Source organism: Aethalodelphis obliquidens, unplaced genomic scaffold, assembly GCF_003676395.1.
Source record: "Aethalodelphis obliquidens isolate GAN/ISIS:26980383/991018 unplaced genomic scaffold, ASM367639v1 scaffold1, whole genome shotgun sequence".
Taxonomy (NCBI): domain Eukaryota; kingdom Metazoa; phylum Chordata; class Mammalia; order Artiodactyla; family Delphinidae; genus Aethalodelphis; species Aethalodelphis obliquidens.
Genome location: NW_020837945.1, coordinates 48,853,153 through 48,872,041, shown reverse-complemented (window position 1 = coordinate 48,872,041; position 18,889 = coordinate 48,853,153). Strand labels below are relative to the sequence as shown.

General features: G+C 38.8%; 2 protein-coding genes across 18 annotated transcripts in view; one reads left to right on the top strand and one right to left on the bottom strand.

Annotated features, from left to right (window-relative positions):
* Positions 1-18,889, top strand: part of SENP7 (SUMO specific peptidase 7) — a 171,631-nt gene that overhangs the window by 4,914 nt on the left and 147,828 nt on the right. For 9 of the 17 annotated variants that reach the window (XM_027103625.1, XM_027103614.1, XM_027103609.1 and 6 more), the window contains 3 exons: positions 12,213-12,296; positions 13,324-13,415; positions 17,566-17,648. In XM_027103625.1, the coding sequence (XP_026959426.1) occupies positions 17,646-17,648 (3 nt within the window). In that variant the 5' untranslated portion in view covers positions 12,213-12,296; positions 13,324-13,415; positions 17,566-17,645. Of the gene's footprint in view, positions 1-12,196; positions 12,297-13,323; positions 13,416-17,565; positions 17,649-18,889 lie in introns of those variants that run through there. The other 8 variants (XM_027103634.1, XM_027103620.1, XM_027103675.1 and 5 more) reach the window with 6 other exon arrangements.
* Positions 647-14,860, bottom strand: LOC113619122 (putative protein FAM172B). Its single transcript, XM_027103750.1, has 2 exons — positions 13,458-14,860; positions 647-3,103 (listed from the first exon to the last, which is right to left on the bottom strand). Exons 1-2 carry the CDS (start codon positions 13,749-13,751, stop codon positions 2,009-2,011), a joined length of 1,389 nt encoding a protein of 462 aa, XP_026959551.1. The 5' UTR covers positions 13,752-14,860; the 3' UTR covers positions 647-2,008.

Below are 18,889 nucleotides of genomic sequence, written 5' to 3'. Positions count from 1 at the left end.
CAATATCTTGTAATAAACTATAATGGAATATAATCCTCAAAAAAACGGAATCATTTTACTGTATACCTAATACTAACACAATGCTGTAAATCAACTACACTTCAATTGAAGGAAAGTATTAAGCATTTCTCAAACTACTGCCAAAATTATTTTGGTCTCCTGGCTTCCAAGCTTGTTCTCCTTCTAATCTATTCTCTAAACTGCAATCGGGATATTCTTATAAAATGTAAATCTGATAATATTCTCCTGTCTAAAACCATCCAATGGCTTCCATTGTCATTGGAATAAAGTAAAAAAAAATTCTTTTTAAAATTTATTTATTTTTGGCTGTGTTGGGTCTTCGTTGCTGCATGGGCTTTCTGTAGTTGTGGTGAGCAGTGGCCACTCTTCGTTGCAGTGTGTGGGCTTATTATTGCTGTGGCTTCTCCTGTTGTGGAGCATGGGCTCTAGGCACACGGGCTTCAGTAGTTGTGGCATGCGGGCTCAGTAGTTGTGGCTTGTGGGCTCTAGAGTGCAGGCTCAGTAGTTGTGACACACGGGCTTAGTTGCTCCACGGCATGTGGGATCTTCCCAGACCAGGACTTGAAGCCGTGTGCCCTGCATTGGCAGGCGGATTCTTAACCACTGCACCACCAGGGAAGTCCTAAAGTAAAAATTCTTAACATGGACATTGCAGCCTTGAATAAGCTGCCTGTTTATTTCTCTAACTTAACTTTGCAGCTACTGACAAAACCTCTCTCCTTTACCAAATCAGAGTCTGGCTCCTCTGAGCCCTCCTCTTGACTAGGCTCTGACATTGGGCTCTGCCCTGGGTCTGCTTAGTCCAGTTTTAGTAGGAATTATGCTGAGTCAGTTAATGAAAATCTCACCTTTGGTATCTGAACGTCCTCTATTATATCTGATAAAATTCCTCATCCTCCACTGTCAATATCTTACCACCCCTGGCCCGCCTTCAGTAAGAATCCTGTTGAGTCAGTCTAGCAAGAATATCTATTATCCCTAATGTTTTTACTTAGTAGTTTTCCATTCACTGACCCTCACCGTGCTACTTGGTTATAACCGCCCCGCCCCACCCTTGTCCTTGTGTTTGGAGTTGAGCCCAATCTCTCTCCCCTACTACAAAACCCCCATTGCAGCAATCCCTTTTGAATAAATCTTCCTTACTGTCTTTAATGCATGTCATGAATAATTTTTTCTTTATCACTACTCCCCATAATCTTTTAGTTCCAGCTGAACTGGACTTCTTCCTCCTGCCTTAGGACTTTTGCACATGTGATTCCTTTGCCTATGACTTAGTTTTTCCAGATAACTACTATTGTTCTTCAAACTAGGCATCATTTTCTCAGGGAGTATTTCCTGAACCCCAAGGCTGTTAGCTCTCATGCTAGATGTTCTATGACACCCTTTATTTCTTAACACTCTTCACACTTGCAATTTGTTGTTCATTGTGAACTCCAAATAAGGTTAAAGGCAACGTTGGCCTTGTTTGCCAGTGTGCCCAACACTAGTATTGACTAGTACATAGTAGACACTCAAATATTAGCTGAAGGTATGAGTAAACACACACACGAGATCAACAAACATAAACAAAAAAACTCACAAACATACAAAGAATGGAGTTGCTTATGATGTTTAATTTTTATGTTCACTTATATTTTTAATACAGCATTAAGAATGCAGAAGTCAAACACTGACTTAGTCTTTAATTTCTATCAACTACAGTTTTGGTGTCATTCTATGAAACTGAGAAATCTTTTCAAAAGAAGATCCTCTAACTAGACTACTCTTAATTTGACTAATACTGTAAAATATTAATGATAGTACTGACTGACTTCCTGGTTCATCAATAGGCTACGGAAGAGAACATACTCACTTTTTAAAAGAGTTAACAAATCAAATTTCAAGCCAGAACATACTGCCTATGAGTTGGAAGTATTCTTTTTCTTCTAGCATCTACATTAGCAAAGTTTCAGTGGGACAAAACAATCTTAGATGGCAAAAAAGTAACTTAAGCACTTTGCTTTCTTTTTGTGGAGCTTCTAGTTACTATGGGCACTCGAGAGACATTAATAGCTGCTTTGGCTTTCAAAGATTTTCTGAAGTATTTAAAAATTGACTGAAGGCTAGAGGAAGGGGCTAAGTTGTGTTCTTCTGTACCAGCAGAAACCGTGGGAAACTCCTTTTTCAAAACAGTAGCTGCAGGTTTATCCAAAGGCTTTGGACTTGTCACCCATTCACGGCAGTGGTGCTTTATCCATGCTAATAACTGGATGTCACTCCCCAGCTGGTGTCCTACGTGATGTTCAGAGTCAATAAGTGCAACAGCATATACTTTGCTCATTACTTCCCACTTTCTACGAACAAGCAAGTCCATAAAAACCAAGCCTCCATAACCATGTACAAGGAAGGCAACATCCTTGCCTTCAGCCTTTGAAATGAAGTAATCCCAAATATAAGCCATGTGTTCTTCAGGAGTGTTGCTGCATCTTTTTGGAATACATTGGAGAGACTGCTGGAGAGATAAAAAGCTCTCAGTCTGAACCATTTTTCTGGAAGGAGACTCAACATTTTGTGTTAAAAGGCCTTTCCACTCTTTTTCTGTCTGCAGGTCCACAAAATTGTCGTTGGGGTTTAGCACAATTACATCATAATGTGCCTGCAATGCCATTTGAATACATGGTATCTGACTTCCATGTTGGAGACCATGATGTATTACTGCCTGCTGACTCCACTGACCAGCTCTAAAGACCCCACGGTCCTGAAGAAGGACGAGAAGAGCAGAATGATGACTTGTTAATGCTCTCTCACTCATGAAAAAGAAGCTTCTTGGTTCCTTATCAGCCTCTGGTGGGATATATACTTTTTGTAATTTGCACACTTTTTCCAAAAGTTCATAAATGTATTGTTCAAGCAAATGGCCAAGGGCCTGGTAGCGCTTGCTATTCCTCTCCAGGACATTTTTATAATAGTTAAAGACAAAAGGCTTATGTGTCTCAGTGTGTCTCAATTCAGCTTTTTCATTGAAGTCATATTTAAGTTCCTCTAGTAAATCAGATTGTTCTATAAATTTTCGGAAGCTCAGTTCCTGAGTCACTGGTAACCACTGAAAGTGAAAAGCAATATTATGTCAGTACCAGAAAAAATAAAATAAAAATTTCATCTTGCTAAAGTCTTCCTGCGGGAAATCATACTGAATTAAGCACTTTAAGAAGACATTAACATTATGGTAAAGATTTTAACTCAAAATAATTGTGAACGATGCAAAGTAGTGAGAAACTGAATACACTAAGGGACAATGGCCAGACGGTATATAAAAACAGAACTCTGACCCACAACCTGCAGCAACTTGCCCAGGAAGCCAATCCCTTATCTGTTGATCCAATAAACAGCCCAGGAAGCCAGTCTTGTAAGTCAGAATCTCAGGAAGTCAGACTGCTACCTCTAGTGACAAGCTGAGAAGCCAAACAATAACTTCTGTTACAGTGGGTCCAAAATGGCCAGGACTTGATTAATAACTTAGAGCTTCCCTAATTTTTATCCCCGCTTCCAACTTAGGACCCACCAGAGAAAGCCAAATATGCACCCCTAAACAGTCACATAGGATGCCTCCCTTCTAGTTATCTTGCATTCAGCTTCCTCATGCCAACAGTGTCCAGTCAGGACATACCAGCAGCCTTCCCTTTTTTTTCCACTACAAAGCTTTCCCACTCCTCTGCCTGCCTTTGAGTCACTGCCAAAATGCAAGTGATGGTGGCTAACTCCCTTGCTATAGTGAGCTCAGAATGAATAGGTTTTGCTTTTCTCATTTGGTTGGTCTTTATCTCCACAGTAAGCATTCAAACATTTTTGCTATTAAATAAATGGCAGGGGATGGCAGTAGAAGTGAAATGTGAACCAGGCAGTGTAGATGATGATCAATTTATCTACTAATAGAAGATATGGTTATTCTGATATTTGAAAATAAAAAAAGTGACTGAGAAGTGAACTTAGTTATTGTCAACATAGCCCAAAGGGAAAAGAAAAGACTTTGAAAGGTTAAGTCCTGGAAAAAAAATCTCAAATAGACTCTATTCTGAGGCAAACAAACAAACAAACAAAAAACAACAAAAAAGTTAAGTGGCTTGTGCCAAACAACTGTTAAATAAATGTTGGGTACCAAGGCTATCTGACTCCAATTCATGTTCTTAACAAATTCATGAATACTCTCACTCCTTAATTTCTTAACACTCACACTGGCAACCACAACCGACTTCCAATAAATAGCACTCCATAAAATGATTTTCAGTGCCACTCAAGCTGCTATCAAGGCTTAAGGCAAAATCAACATGGTGCTTGCTTGCTTTGATTTCTTAACTCTTTTCTCACTTTCTGAATCTTATTCCCTGATTCCCAATTAATACTTCATGAAGGTGTTTGGTTGTTCGAAGCATCCAACCTATCTACACTGCTCTCTATTCTTTAAAAACTTTTTTCCTTACAGTATTGCTGATCTCAGGTGCTATTATGTAATTAATATATTTTCCCAGCGTGTAAATGACAGATAGGAGCCTCTGGAATTAGATTGATTTAGGTTTAAATCCTAGCTCCAAATTTTATGTTGAGTGACTTTCAGCAGGTTTCTTTACCTCTATGAGTTTCGGTTTTTTCTACTTTTGAGTCTTAGTTTGTGTTATCTAAAATAGCAATCCTTATTACCCTCTATCCTGCTACTCTGCTTATTTTTCTTCATAGCCTACATTACCACCTGGTATATAATTGTTTGTATATTTGAAAATTATCTGTCTCCCCTCACTAGAATAAAAGCTCTATGAGAACAGGAACTTTGTTTAATTAACTGCTGTATCTGCAGTACTTGGAACAGTGTCTGACAAATATTATATAAATATTTTTTGAATGCATAAATGCAAAATAGGATAACATCATTTATTTCACAAAGCTGCTGTGAGAATTAAATTAACTAATATAGGTAAAAACCATTTTATGTACTGTCTCACACGTGGAAGTTTCTGTAAAGATAGGATGATCTTCCTTTTTGAGAAGTGTGAAATAAAAAAAACATATATCTCTTGTCCAGCCTTCCTTATTCACTCAACACTGTGATTTTTATCCACATTAATAAACATAGTCCTAGGTCATTCATTTTATCAGTTTATAGTATTCCATTGCTTGAATATGCCATGGTTTGTTTAACCATTTTCCTGTTGAAGAATATTTAGGTTGCTCCAGTTTTCCACTATTATAAACAAAGCTATAACAAACATAGCTATATTTTTGTGCACATATCAAGAGTTTCTTAAGGCAATATACCTAGAAGTGGAAATTCTAGGTCATATCAGCATCTTCCATTTTACCAGATATTGCCAAATTGCTCTCCAAAAAGGAGGGTCTATTTTATACTTTGGCATGGATGAGGAGGTTTGCCCAGAAAAGCAGTAATCTCTTAGATCTAAAAATACTTTGTTTATTCAGGTGCTGTGCTGGAAACTGCCTTTTTCTCTACTGAAATAAAGAGAAAGGTACTGAATATTTAAACCTCAATGAACTAAACCTAAACCAACTAAACTAAACTAAACCAACGAACTAAAGAACCTTGTTAGCTAACTTTTCTTTCAATCAGAGAGTAAAATAAAATGAGTATTTTCTAATAGCACATAGTATATGGCATTCAGTTACTCTTTTTCACCTTTAAGTGCTTGTGTACCTAGTTGTTTGAGAAACAATTCTCGGGGGAAAAGAATGGGAGTTTGCAAACTGGAAAACCCAAATGGCACACAGATATATAAAGGACAGGTATAGGTGGGGTGAACAGGAGCAAGGTGCAGAGTATCCTGTAGAATGAAAAGGTAGACAATTCTTTAGAATTTATTGTAGCATATTTTGCTTGGTTAATATACTCAAACTTGTAACTCTCATATCTAGCTGTCTACCTGATATATTTACTTGGATGTCAAATAGCCATTTCAAACTTAACACGTCCAAAGCACTCCCTTCAGTCTACTCTCCCTTTAGTCTTTCTCATCTTATAAATAATTCCATTCTTTCAGTTGCTTGTGCTGCAACCTTCTTTTCTCTCTTTCACACTCCACATCTGATCAATCAGCAAATCTGTAGGCTCCCTTATTTGAAATATATCTCTAATCTAACCACTTGTTACCTCTCCACCTCTACTGCCCTAGCCCTAGTACAAGTCACTATCAACACTAACCTTCATTATTAAGCCTCCTATCTAATCTCTTTGCACTCTTATCTCCTGGTAGTCTGTTTAACACATAGCAGCTAGAACAATCTTTTCAAAACATCTAAATTGGATATCACACCCCTGTTCAAAATGCTCCATTGTCTCCCCTCTTACTCAGAATAAAAGCCTAAGTTCTTACCATGGCCTACAAGGTCCCCCATGACCCTTAGCTCTCCAAGGTCATTTCCCTCCATTTCTCTCACTTGCTTACTCATCTAGTTACATCATCTGGCTCTTAGCGCTTTCTCAGGTGTCATTGCCCACCACTCTCTTGCTTACTTCACTCTAGCCCCACCTGGCCTCTTTGCCGCCAACTTGTAAAGCAAACTCCTATTTAAGGGCATCCCCCTTGCTATGCCCACAGATTGGGATACTCTTCCCCTAGATATCTATAGGGCTTCATTTCCTTCAAGTTTCTGCCCATCTGTTATCTGATCAGAGAAACTTTCTCTGAGCATTCTATCTGAAAGGGCAATCCCCTCTAATCCTTCCTTACTCCCTGTCTATCTATGATGCTTCATTTTTCCCTCCCTTCCTCCTTCTTCCTTTTCTTTTTTTTGGGGGGGGGATTTTTTTTTTTGTATTCAAACAGAAAGTCACAAAAATTATAATCATCCTCATCAGTTCACTCAGTTTTCTTTTCTTTTTGTTTTTGCACTTATTACCAACTGACATATACTTGCTTACTGTCTGTTCCCTCCCATTAGAATATAAGTTTGAGACTTCCCTGGTAAACCAGTGGTTAAGACTCTGTGCTTCCACTTCAGGGGGCATGGGTTCAATCCCTGGTCTGGGAACTAAGATCCCACAAGTTGTGCGGCACGGCTGAAAAAAAAAAGTTCCATGACAGCAGAGACAAGGACTTTGTTTTGTTTTGCTCAGTAGTTCTTGGAATAGTGCCTGGTGAATAGTAGGCACTTAAACATTGTTGTTAGAATTTTACAATTTTTGCTAAGGGCATAAGAAAGTAAAGAGAAAAATCCTCTAGCTGTATATACAGGAGAAAGATGCACACAAAGCTTTTGAAAAATTATAGAGGCTCCTTCTATAATTCTAAAGTTAATAAATGTTGATTTATGAATTATTCTTAGAGACTATCCTATACATCTATATATATTTATTTTCTCTTTTGAAAATCAAGATGGTCCATTAAAATAAAGGAGAGAAACTGTTTTATATACTTAGTTTTCTAAAGAGTGGTTTGGAATAAGATAACTTAGCTTTAAGAATAAGATTGTCGGACTTCCCTGGTGGCGCAGTGGTTAAGAATCCACCTGCCAATGCAGGGGACACAGGTTTGGGCCCTGGTCTGGGAAGATCCCACATGCCGCGGAGCAACTAAGCCCGTGCGCCACAACTACTCAGCCTGTGCTCAAGAGCCCGCAAGCCACAACTCCTGAAGCTCCGGCGCCTAGAGCCCGTGCTCTGCAACAAGAGAAGCTACAGCAATGAGAAGCCCATGCACCTACAACGAAGAGTAGCCCCCGCTCACTGCAACTAGAGAAAGCCCGCGCGCAGCAACAAAGACCCAACTCAGCCATAAATAAATAAATAGAATAAGACTGTAAGAGCTGCAAGGGATTTCATTGATATTCTTAGCTAATATGTTTATTTTATAGAGAAGTGAGGCTTTCAAAGGTAAACTGACATGCCCAAAATAACTCAGGCAGCTCTACAAACTTGAGAGAAGATTCATTTTTTACCAGTGATTTTAAAAATACACAGTATTGGGCTTCCCTGGTGGCACAGTGGTTGAGAGTTCGCCTGCCGATGCAGGGGACACGGGTTTTTGCCCCGGTCCGGGAAGATCCCACATGCCGCGGAGCGTCTAGGCCCCGTGAGCCATGGCCACTGAGCCTGCGCGTCCGGAGCCTGTGCTCCGCAACGGGAGAGGCCACAACAGTGAGAGGCCTGCGTACCAGAAAAAAAAAAAAAAAAAAAGAAATACACAGTATTTTTTCATTCATTCACCAAAAATTTGGTCAGGGGTTTTGTTAGTCACTTAGTTTTCTGTATCGAATACTCTAGTCATTTTAAGAAGGGAAAAGAGTATATAATCATTAACGAGAATTTCAAGTTAGGTCCTTTTAGTAACCTGGATTAGGTGGTGACACTGCTGTTATAGCCATGACTAGAGCAAAACATAGTTATTTTAAATTATTTAACTAATTGTGGTAAAATACATTAAAAATTTATAGTTTTAACCATTTTTACATGGGCAGTTCAGTGGCACTGAGTACACCCACATTGTGTGCAGCCATTAATACCATCCATCCATCTAACATTTTTCATCTTGAAAAACTGTAACTCTGTACCCAGTAAGCTATAATTTTTCATTTCCCCTTAGCAGCAGCCCCTGGCAAATCTTTCTACTTTCTGTCTCTGAATTTGACAAGAAGAGGGTGGGTGGGGCAACAGAATCACAGATGCAAGTAATTTTAATTAGCTTACTTTGGTTTTAACAAACTCCTTCTCTAGGATCATAAAGTGGTTATATTTAACAATATTTTACATTCTTTACAAGTGATCAGTAAACTTTTATGAAAATATAATTTTACAACCTGGGAAGTTAGGGTCTAACCCCACGTTACACAGTAATATACCCTATTACAGTAATTACAGTCCTTTGGTGTATTTAAGAAAGAGGTCCTGTTGTATATCCTATGACATTAAGAAGCACAAATGAGTGATACTTCACTAAGAAAATGAAAAAATATCTAAAGATACTTTTTTCAATGAACATGTTTTTATTTACTTATATATTTAGAAAACCAAACTAAACCAAAACAAAAAATCCCTGGAAAACATCATTTAAGAATTACTGTTTTGGTAAAAAGCAGCACTATTTTTATTTTCCCAACAGATAAATGCAATTATGAGGGCTTTTTTCAGAAAAATAATTATGCCTGTATACAATTCCATTTAGTAAATTATAGAAAATAATAGAGCTTATGAAATTTTATATGTAAAAGATTCAAAGAAGAGCAAACTAAATCTCTTCCCCCTGCCTACCTCTCCCCAGGAAAGACTAAAGAAGATTAATTTAAGCCACCTGAGGCAAAGACAGAAAATAGGATATTAGTGATGGAAAGAAAAAAATCAGATGTTAGAAATCTTGGGTTGCCCAAATTTGAGTATGTAACAGAATCTCCTAGGAAAGTTTCTCAGAAAACTAATTTAGTGAACTATTATAAAGATACCCTTGTAACTACCCCAGGTTAGCTTTGCGAGCCCCCCCTAAAGTGCCTTCAAGTGCCCTCTTCCTCCCCTCCAAGAGCAAGCACTCCAGACTTTTATAGAAATCAATGCTTTCTATTTCTTTATGGTTTTATCTCCTATGTACACAGCCCTAAGACCTATAGTTTAGTAGTTGAGTTTTGTTCTTTTTTTTTTTTTTTTAAAACTTGATATGCCTTCTTGGGAAACTGAAATTCTGACAGCTAGATTTTGGATTTACTGACGTTGCCCAATCCTAGATCCTATGCTTCTTGATTGGGATTATTTAGAGGTAAGGGGGTACCAAAAGATAAAGGATAAAGAAGACAGGACTACCTAAAGCTTCAATTTTACTAAATAGTAACATAAAATGAAATTTTTCTATTAAAATCAACCAAATGTATTAAGGCATAGAAATGCTAAATAAATATCACATTTTAAGACAGACCACTCTAAAGTTAGTGTTGGTGGGGAGGGATAAATTAGGAGTTTGGGATTAACATATATACTACTATATATAAAACATAACCAACAAGGACCTACTGTATAGCCCAGGGAATTATACTCAATATATTGTAATAAACTATAAGGGAAAAGAATCTGAAAAAAAATAGGTGTATACTGTGTTTTCAATCTTCAGCTGGGTCTGGGACACCAGACCCTGTCTGAGATGCTGGGGACACACATAGTACCTGCCTTCCAGGAGCTCCCTCACTCCTGTGAGGTCCAGAGAGTCAACCCCACTAATTTCAGTCCTTAGCTCAACACTGTTGCCCCTGTACCTTACTCATTAAGAGCAAAATAAATTTGAATGCATGAGTTAAAAAAAAAAAGATGTATATGTATGTATAACTGAATCACTCTGCTGTACACCTGAAACTAACACAACATTGTAAATCAAGTATACCACAATTAAAAAAAAATGAAGAGCAAATCAAAGACTATGCAGCCAAAAAAATCAGAAAAAAAACATATTAGAGAGGTATGCCATGAAGTTAATTAATACAAATATAATTTTTTCTGTAAAAAATATATTAATCTAACATAAAAACCGAAAAAGAAGATAGTGGTGTATGTACAGGATACCTGGGGCTGAGCCCCAGAGCCAAATGACAGTTTAAAAAACTTAGGTTATTAACGGTTTGTCCTATAGCCTCCTGGACAAGAGATTACCCATCTCTTGCTTAAATACCTCAAGTTACTGCAGGTTTTCATAACTTCTAGGAATAGGCTATTACACTGTAGGGCAGTTAAAATTGCTCATTGTCTTAAAAAGGAAGATATCCTTGAAACAAAAAAACCTATAGTCATTTTTCATGAATCATATGTTAATTCTTTTATATCTAGAAGAAAAATCCTTCACATAAGAATTCTCAATATTTTAAGGATAAGATTCAACTACTAACAAAAATGAGGCTAATAGCAACATGATACAGTGCTCCAAATATCTTTGCAAAATCTAGGCTTTCCAGGAGCCCATGGTAAGGAATTCCAGATTTTAATTTCTAAAACAGTTTAGGAAGTCAGGATGTACCCAGTGCCCAACCGAACCTGTTTATACTCAGATTGTACTTAAAGTTAATTCACCTGTGAAGAGAAGGGTCTTTTTAGATTTTGTTAAGCTCTCCTCAAAGAAATTGTTAATTAAGGGGTAAAATAAAGGGTTGATCAATTTCACACTGCCACTATGTCTTGAAACTATTAAAAAAACACACCCACTGCTTTTAATAGTGTAGTCAAAACAAAAATATAATGAATACCTAACTTAAACACTTTATATGCACTTTTAACACTCAATAAAGAACCATACTCATTAAGATCAAACCAGTCCATCCTCTCCTCCTATAAAATACTGGGCTGATGAATTTCTAATCTCAAATAATCTTAATTTAAAAGGCTCTATACAGTGTGAGCTAAATATACATAAGAGAAATGAACTTATTTACAAACATACAAAGAGAAGATAATCATTCACTTTTTTTGGTCTTTCTTCCTTATTTTAAAATAAGGAAGCTTTCTCCTGAACATCATAAAACACTATAAAAGAAAAGACTGTGTAATTAGTCTTTCATAAAAGGAAAAGTAAGGTTGTTAAATGACTCCCTCAAAAGTAAAAAACTGAACTTTTTAGTCCTATAGTTGTTTGCAATACAGTCAACTATGTAGTAGAGATTGTTAAAACTAAACAATAAAAATACTGGTTTAAAAAGCAAATTTGAAAATAAAAAGCAAATTTAAAATTCTTGAGCTTAAAGGCCATTTATCTTCACATATGTTATTCAAAACCAGCTCCAATTCAAAGAAACAAACTGACCCACTAAGTCTTTATTAGCAGAAATGCTGTATTTGGTTCAATGACAAGTTTAAATGACGTATTTGCAAGCTGAATGTTATTTCTTACAATTTCATTTCTCACAGGTTCACTTCTTACTGCTAAACTTTAAAACTTCTTTTAAGGAAGCTGTAAGTTTGGACTGAAATGGATTAGGCCTACTTACAATTTCCTTTTTTATGTTTCCACCTCTTAGCTCTATTTCCATCTTTTGCAGTTTCCTGTAATATTGGCTGATGAATTGAGCCAGTATGATTCTTGAGTTAAATCATTCAATTAAAAGAGTTGATTTATGAGGAAACTTAAAATTCAGATATTTTTCAGTAGGCAGTGTTTTTATTTGTTAAACGTAAACTAGGGCCTCTAAATGAAATCCTTGTAGTGAATTTCATTCTCATCAAGCCCTGAAGTATTTCTGCTTTTCAGCCATTCCTGCCATGTAAGACACTCCCCCCGGCCCAATAGGATCATCACCTGGAGGCTTACTTTTAGCTCCGCACAGGCCACACTGTAAATAAGAAGCAAGGCTCAAGAAGCACAAACCTGGTCTCTGGTAATGAGCTGGACGAGTCCCTTTACTGGCCTTGGTAAAATGGGGGAGGGGGAGCGGATGTTAAACTGTTGGAACATTCCAGTATCATTTTGCCTCTGGAGCGCTCTGCTGAATTTTGTGAAACTTACTGTGATTAAAGCTTACACAGTAAAAAAAAAAAAGTTATTCAAATATGTACATTACGGCTAATAAAGTAGGACAATTTTCTAAACTGATGGGTCCTATGAAAGGACAAAAAAAATCAGTCTGCAAGTACTAGTCGTTGAGTTCGAGGTCAGGGTTATTCCTTTAAGTACTGTAATAAAAATTAGCGGCACAAATTCGTTTACACCCGCCCACTTTCTAGCATCTCAGCATTTTATGTTTTAAAAAATTGAGGTGCAGCTTATCTTTTTTCCTGGCCTTTAAAAATGGTGAGTTTGAAGAGATCCTTTCTATTACTCTGACATTCTCTCCTCAGCTGACCTTATTGATTTCCACTCCAACTGCTAAACCAGCAGCTAGGCTATTGATTTTTGTCGTCTTAAAATCTTTTTTTCTGAGTCTGAGGAAGCGCCTTGAGGACAAATATATGGGAGAGTCCATGAGGAAAGTAGTAGCATAAAAGGACTAACGTTTTGTTCTCATATTTCCGGGGTCCCCTCGCGGGATTCAGTGAAGTGGAGGAATTCCTAAAGTTTCCCCGGTTTAGTTTTTAGTCAACTTAATCTTCAAAGTCAACAAAGCCTTGACGATCTCGGGCTAAAACCAAGCACCCAGTCTCAGTTTCTAACAGGGGCAGAGACAATGAAAACAGCGTCACTTAATAAGCACTTGCGACGGTAGCCCGCAGAGAAAACTACCCCCAGGAAGTGATTTCCGGGTGGAGGTGGGAGGGGGCTAATTTCCGGTCTGAGGGCCGGCGACGGCTCTTGCGCAAGCGCAGTTCACATTTTCCTGGCTTTTTTTTTTTTTCTCCCCCTCCCCTCCCCCTCCCTTCCCCAGCCTGAGGGGTCTTGAGGTGACAGCGACTGCGATTCAGCAGGAGGAGGAGAAGATGGACAAGGGGAAGGCCGGGCGACGGCGATCTTCATCCGGTGAGAAAGGGTCGGAGGAGGGCTGAGCATATTGTTTCCTACCTCGGGCAAAGCGGGGGAACAGGCGACGACGGGTGCTGCGGCCCGGAGCTGCGAGGGCTCGGGCTCCGGCTCGGGCTCGGGCTCGGGCGCGGCGGGGAGGGGAGGAGGTGAGGGGAGTGGGGAGTGGAATGGAGTGGGGTGGAGGGGCGCGCACAATGGAGGGTTCCCGGGTCTCGCGGGCCCCTGCGAGTCGAAGACCCACTCCGAGCTGTCATCAAAGCCTCGGCCGCTCTTCACCCCGTCACCCCTTTTCATTTTTGTCCTTCTCCCGCGAGCACCCTCCTTGGGTCTCATCGGACTGCGGCTCTTCCCGGTTGGCTTGCCGCTCTCCTGCCACGCCTTCCTCGTAATTCCACCAGTGTTCCAGTTTCATTTCCAGCTTCTCAGCGCCTACTTTCCTCTCTTCCTTTGATTCTCGACTTTGGCTCTTTCTCCCCCCTGTACCTCCTGGCAGGTAAAAGCAGCAAAGAAGGAAAGGTTGGGCATGTTAATTGACACTTCATTCCTCGTCTAAGTGCTGCAAGCAACGTGTCTTGCTTGGTCTTCTGAGCCGGCCCGCTTAATAACGTTTTTATTTTCCAGATACCCCCTTCTTCCAAAAGCGATTCAAAAGTCGAACAAAGGATTTGAAGCCATGTTTCGTTGTGTTTTTATTCTCAGCGTGTTTTTGTTTTTGAAATTGTTTTGCTGCTTAAATGACTGTCTTCAGTTTTGGGTACTACATCTTAGAAACACAAAAGTGGAGGTGTAAGACGCGAGGTCGAGCCCCTCCCAGTCAGCAAGTTTCTGTCAAAGATCTCATCCATTAAGGGTACCGCAGTTTCTGTATTAAGTCCTGTGGACTTACCAGAGGAGGAGGGGACAAGGGCTCTTTAATAAGCTTACACTCTAGTACACTAACATTCAGTGAATCAATTATTTCATTAAATTTTCTTATTTATTATTGTGCCATCTGTTGTTGCATAGACAGTCTATGCAGTCTATTTAGACAATTCTACATTTATTTAGGAGTGCCCTTGTGGCAGTGTGCCTCAAACTTTTTTGGCCACAAAGGAGCGTGAACATGGATCTCTGGGACATTGCTTAAAGTAGCTTAAATTCCTCTTCATAAGCAACCAGTATTACCATTTGTGTGTGTGTGTATTCTAGAGATATTCTTTGCTGTTGAAAGTATATGTATGTATTATATATATACATATATACACACATATGTATGTATGTATATGCCTTCAATAGATCGGTGTTTGTTTTAATATACTTTTTTCTCCCCTAAAACCTTCAAGTGAAATTGACACATAAGGCCTATGCACAGTGTTTATCTGGTGTCATTTGTGTGCTTCCTCACACAGAACTTTAGGGGTAATCATACCTCAGTTTAACATGCACAGCCTTTTTTCAATAAAAGCATTTCTCCTTGGCTTAGTACGTTGTTTTGGGGGTAAGGGCAAGATATTAGCCTTGTTCTTCAGCAAATCCCATCCTCTTTACCTGGTTACACTTAGATTTATTTATCTATTTATTACAGTTAATTTGGTGCAAGTAGTTGTGGGAAGTAAAATTTGAGAGTAAAATTGTTAATTCTTTTTAAATTTTATTTATTTATTTATTTATTTTGTGGTACACGGGCCTCTCACTGTTGTGGCCTCTCCCGTTGCGGAGCACAGGCTCCAGACGCGCAGGCTCAGCGGCCATGGCTCACGGGCATAGCCGCTCCGCGGCATGGCATGTGGGATCTTCCCGGACCGGGGCACGAACCCATGTCCCCTGCATCGGCAGGTGGACTCTCAACCACTGCGCCACCAGGGAAGCCCTTAAAATTGTTAATTCTTAAAAGACGTTGATATTTATGTGAGCTATCCCTCTGGAGAGGATTTCTTTTTCTGCTGACTTCCCTTTTGGAGCTGTCCTTTCTGAAAAGTAATTGTTAATGTATAGTAAAAACCATTCTCAGATCTCATATTAACTAGCTGTTCTCCAGTATTCATCTGTTTTTTTTTTTTTTTTTTGCGGTACGCGGGCCTCTCACTGTTGGGGCCTCTCCCGTTGCGGAGCACAGGCTCCGGACGCGCAGGCTCAGCGGCCATGGCTCACGGGCCCAGCCGCTCCGCGGCATGTGGGATCTTCCCGGACCGGGGCACGAACCCGTGTCCCCTGCATCGGCAGGCAGACTCTCAAACACTGCGCCACCAGGGAAGCCCCATCTGGTTTTAAGAGATGAATATTAATTTTTAAGAATGATTCTTTTCTGAATAGTGTATATTTAATTTTCTCACATAGATTCTCAGAAACAGAACAATCAGTTGGCTTAAAGGGATTCTGAATTCTGTGTGACATTTATGTGCATGCAGTTGCCATTTCATTAGGAGGGTTGCTAACTGGAACTTGAATGACTGGAAGTGACATTTATCATCGTGAGAATTTCATAAGTACCCAAAGGTAAAATTTTGATTAATAACAGGAAGAATTCTAAGTTAGAGGTATAAGGAAGGCGGATAGCAGTCGAGAGAGAAAACAAGATATGAAGTTTCAAGTTTCCTCTGTGAGACTGCACTAGGTTTTCCTAAACTTTCTCCTGAACAAGGAAGAACTATGAAGGGTTACATAGTGTATTGCTCAAAACTCTTTTAGTTGCAAGTAGCAGAAACCCAATTCCAGGTGGTTTAAGCAAAACAAAAAAACAAGCATTTGTGGACTCACATAACTGACAACTGTAGGAGTTGGATGGCTTCTGGCATGGCTGTATCTGTTTTAGGCACTGGTTCTCAAGGTATGGTCTGGGAACCTCTGGGTTCCCTGAGTCCCTTTTGGGTCTGTGAGCTTACACGGTTTTTCATAATTTTAAGACATTGTTTGCCTTTCCCTCTTAATCTTCTACCTGTGTACAGGACAGTTTTCCAGAGGCTACATGACATGTATCACAACAAATTGAATGCAGAAGCATATAGAGGAAATCATCTGTCTTTTATTAAGTCAGATGTTAAAGAGAGTTGCAAAAAGTAAAATAATGCCATTCTTCTCAATGTTTTGAAACTAAAGTTATTTAAAAAATAGTTACGTTAACATGCATTGTGTTATTGTTTTTAAATGAGTTAATAAAGAAAAATTCTGTAAGTAGAAGAACCACGAAAACTCTGATTGCCCTACTTTTCTGGAATGTGACCATGAATCAAGAATCAAGCATAAAACACCTCTAAGCATGAGAGGAGAAATCACATGGTTTGTATGCTAAAGTTCACTCATGAGAAGCTTCTGAAGGCTTTCTTCCTATTATACTGAATCTATGTGTTTAAGTTATTTATTACCCCAATAAAGATGAATATCCTATTTCCAGGTTTCCAGCATATCAAAGCAGTGAATTAGATGGGGACACAGATAAAAAATTATTGGTACCAGAGACAGGTCTAGTGACAGTTGAATGAAATAATAAAGTGCTAATGGTCATTCAAGGGAGCATGACCATTAGAAATGTTTAACAACAAAAGTATAACAGATATATTAGAGTCATAGATCACAACTTCCAAATGAATTTTTGAATTAAAACAGGAAAGTTGAAGTAAATTTCAAGTTATCAACTGTTCAGGCAACAACTTTGGAGATCTGTGTTCATTCTCATTTGCAGTTAAGGATAGATAAGTTTTTTTAGTACTTAGGTACTAAACAGCATGCTAAGAATTTTACAGATGTTATAATTCTTTCGAAAACCTTCTGAGGTGGTTATTATTATTTCTGATATACAGATGAGGAACCTGGAATTTAGGGAGGGTAAGCAACTGTTAGCAATACAAGAAGCAGAGCCAGGATTCAAAATCTGGTCTTTCTGATTACAAAACATATAATTTAAATCTTTTTTACTGTCATAGGATGTTAGTGAATCTTACTTGGAAAAAAGGTTTGATGGACAAATAAATGGGACAACTGTAGTTATAAGAAAATTTTATTTACTGCAGGATTTTTCAGAGCTTTTGCTGTGCTACTATACATTCTGCCTCTCCAAGAGATTGAACATGCAGTGTTTTTCAGACTTGCTTGATTTTGAAACTCTTCCCTCCTCCCCCAGTTTCAGCTTGAGGATCTAGTGTCCCATGATGATACACCTTTCTTTTTTCAGTGGGTCCAGGTGATGGCTGCATATTATGCAGTGTCTGATGAACCATAATTGAAGTTCAAAACCAGAATCTACAATTAATCATGGTAAAACTACTTTATTTGCAGTGATGTTAGCTGAAGCCATTGGAATGGATAGGATTACCCACAGAAAGAGTATGGAGTGAGAAAAATCTTGAATCACATATATTTAATTTCAAAGTAAGGAGGAAGAGACACTGGTGAGCAGTTAGGCAGATTAGAAGGAGTATGATAGGTTTGGGAAGCAAGGGAGAGTGAATGCAATGTAAATCAGAGAGTTAAAGCAGTATGAGGATGCTGGATTTGGCAATTAGTAGGTCACTTTTTTTTTTTAAACCACTGATTTTAGTAGAGCAATAGGGACAAAAGCCAGATTTCAAGAGGCTAAATGAATGAGTGGTGGTGAGGAAATAGAAGATGAGATGTGCATTAAAGATTTTGGAACAAACTTGAGTATGAAATTAAGTAGAAAGGATTATTTAAAAAAGACTATAAAAATCAGGTTTGTATGGCATGGGAAAGGGTTCACTGGAGAGAGAACGATATCTGGTAGGAGATAATTGATAGGGTGAAGTCTTAGAAGAAATGGGGGAGGATAGACTCAGGACAGTTTGTTAAATAAGACTTGTGTAAAGGTGGGAAGATGGATAAAGATATAGATAAATTTTGAGAAGTTAAGGATATTGCAATCATGGCTTCTAAGTGAAATAGGCAAGATCATCTTTTGAGAAAGAGGGACTTTCAGGTGGTATTGGGAGCTCAAAATAGAGTAGGAGGTCAATTAGGGATGAATAGAAGAGCTGTTGGGCTTCCGTCGTGGCGCAGTGGTTGAGAGTCCACCTGCCGATGCAGGGGACACGGGTTCGTGCCCCAGTTCAGGAAGATCCCACAGGCCGTGAAGCGGCTATGCCCATGAGCCATGGCCGCTGAGCCTGCGCGTCCGGAGCCTGTACTCCGCAACGGGAGAGGCCACAACAGTAAGAGGCCCGCATACCGCAAAAAAAAAAAAAAAAAAAAGAACTATTAACTAATTTTGAAAAGGTATTTGTTAAAACACGTGTGCGTCTGTAGATAGTACCAGTTGTGGTTACTACAATTATGATTTTCTTTAGCAGTGCTAATCAGTCTAGGAGCAAGAATTTGGGGGGAATAAAAGAATTTAGTTTTACTTAGGGTTAAAGGGTATTATACGATGTGGGGGTAAAAAATGGGATCAGTGCGAGTGAGGAAATGGAAGGGTTAAAGGACAGTATGTTGTAGAATGAGAGGTTCACATTTGTGAGCTTGAGAAGTGTAACCCTATTAAA